This window comes from Phoenix dactylifera, chromosome 1 (genome assembly GCF_051530095.1).
Source record: "Phoenix dactylifera cultivar Ajwa chromosome 1, Ajwa_hap1_PhDact_Kaust_v1.1, whole genome shotgun sequence".
NCBI lineage: Eukaryota > Viridiplantae > Streptophyta > Magnoliopsida > Arecales > Arecaceae > Phoenix > Phoenix dactylifera.
The window spans coordinates 14,795,545-14,798,094 of NC_143190.1; the positions used below are offsets into that span (position 1 = coordinate 14,795,545).

The following is a 2,550-nucleotide window of genomic DNA, read 5'->3' on the forward strand; positions in this document are numbered from 1 at the left end:
CCTCCCACACGGTGGGTGAGCAGAGATAAAATTGGGTGAAGCATCCATTCACGTAACAGAGGACCGGTACCAAAGAGAGAAAGCGGTGGTACGGAGCAAGCTAAAACTCGTGGATCCAGCGATGCATGGAAGACTGCCAGCGATAGGACGCCTGCATGCATGCTTATAGCCCATGTGAACAGCTAAGGCCACCCGGCTGCTTCTGTTCCCACCCACTTGATTCGCCTGTCGTGTCTCGAGAATAAAACACTCAGCTCCATGTCCTTTTTATATGACATAGTTGCTCAAAAAATATTTGTTGGGTGATATGCACATAACATTAAACTCATATCAAAAGAAAAAGGATTTGAAGCTTGACAGAAAGAGCCTAGCTTCGGCCCAAGAGTTCAGTTGCATAGAAACTTTTGCATTGCATGTTTTTAACTCCAACTTAATTAAGTTTTAGCTTAGATAATAAACGGACAGCAAAAAGTCAACAAATGTAAAGGTACAGATAATAGATCCCACCAATCCAACTCAATCCATGTGAATCCTTTTTTCTTTCTTTTTTCTGGTTTATTGAAAGGGAGGTGTTAACCACCCGGCCTTTTTCAAGGTCAAAGCAAACACAAGCAGTAGCAACAAGGTAGGCAAGATAGCTCAAGGCTTGCTGCAAGGTTTGAAGGTATTCATTCTTGGTGATTGCATAGGCAAAATGCTACTTATTTTCAAGATGTGCCTAACTTGGAACTACCATAAACAACCATTGGAATTGTCGGATTCTCTAGATTAGGCATATCCTTCGGGAGACGAACCAAGATGCTGACTTGATCGTCTTCTTCACTGCATATTTTTTGCTTTGTGTTACTTGTTTGATTCTAACGTAGCTGGCTGTGCTTAGGATAGTGGGAGCAGCCGATTCACACACACACACACACAAAAAAAAAGCACAATCAACCTAATATAATTGAAAGAAATTGCATGGCACTGCAAACGTAATATTTTTGATCATGCCAACAATAATGCTACCAAAATACAACATTTTATTTCTCTAACACCAATGAATGAAATAAATCACATAAGCATCAACACCATGATACAAGCATACATATACATACACCCATACACATACGTTACATCCCCACCCGACCAATCCCTCACCGGATGAATCATCATCTTCCGCCAACCCCCCGAAATGAAACCCAACCAGCCGTCACGAAACAAAACCAGAAACAAAATTAGATGAACAAATTACAACGGAAGCGAGGCATCCGCATCCGAAGACGACGCTCTCTCCGTTCAGCAGAAGAGGTAACCGAAGGCGATGGTGGCGAGGGAGGCGAGGGCGGGGGCGGCGGCGGAGGCGCTGGAGGTGGGGCTGGGGGCTGGGGCGTCGGCGGCGGCCGCCTTCTCCACGAGGGAGGAGGCCATCACAACGGCCAGCATGGCCACGGCGAAGAACCTTAGCTTCAAACCAGCCTCCATTTGGGATCAGAGAAGAATAATAACTAAGCGAACAGGGAGAGAAAACAAGATCGCTTGGTGTTTGCAGGAATTCCGTAGAGAGCTACTGGAGGGGAGGGGAGGGGATTTATAGCGGGGAAAGGTGCTTCGGGCAGGCTGCCCGGGCTGCCCGGGGGGAGAGAAAGTCCCGCTGGCGCCTCGCTTGCTTTTGGCGTGCGGTAGGTGGTTTTAGCGTTTATTGAGGGCTAAAAAAAGGGGTCGGTTTCGTATGGTTTGGTGTGGAAGGCGGAGACGGCGACGAGGAGGAGGAGAAGTGATGATTGAATCGTGTGCGCATGTGTCGTTGACAGGGTGTCCACCGAGCGGTGCCATACAGCTGGCGTGAGCCTATGTGGGGCCCACCCACTCTTCTACCTGCCCTTCTTCTTTCCCTTTTTATTTCTTTAGCTGCCCCAAAACGGTTAGCTTTTTGGAACCCGCCGTAACTTCCGTTTCTTCTCCTCCTCCTCCTCCTTATTCTTCTTTTCTTTCTTTCTTTTTTTTTTTTTTTTTTTTTTTTTTTAAGACCAACTTTGGTATTATTTTTATTTTTTTATTTCCAACAATTACAAAATAAACCTAACCACATCTAATAGATATAGTTTTTGTAAAATAATTTATACTCTTTTCTGTCGTTGGCTATGCTCATGCAAGAGCTGTATAAGCAATCATTGCACAAAAAAAGTACTTATAAAATTTTTGTAAAATAATTTATACTCTTTTCTTTCGTTGGCTATGCTTGCAAGAGCTGTATAAGCAGTCATTGCACAAAAAAAAAGTACTTATAAAATTTTTAGCAAATAACATTGGAGTGAGAATTAATTGTTTTTAATTAAAATATAAAATTAGAAAATAATCGAAGTGTTTTGCAAATACTATCCTCAACAAAAATAACAATAATGCCAGGCAGGCTTGGCTTACTTTAGGTATCTATATTCTTAGAATTAGGATATACAGGAGTATGGATCAAAATCATACAAATATATTAAATATGTGTCTTTTTTGTATTGGAAGGCTATCATTTGAGCTAATCGAAATTCTTAATTTTCTATTACAAGTTTTGGTAAT

General features: G+C 42.4%; 1 protein-coding gene across 1 annotated transcript; it reads right to left on the reverse strand.

The window, feature by feature from the left end:
- Positions 1-1,002: 1,002 nt before the first annotated feature.
- AGP13 (arabinogalactan protein 13) lies at positions 1,003-1,636 on the reverse strand. The gene has a single exon (XM_008815507.6). It carries the CDS (start codon positions 1,462-1,464, stop codon positions 1,279-1,281), a length of 186 nt encoding a protein of 61 aa, XP_008813729.2. The 5' UTR covers positions 1,465-1,636; the 3' UTR covers positions 1,003-1,278.
- Between the last annotated feature and the right edge of the window lie 914 nt (positions 1,637-2,550).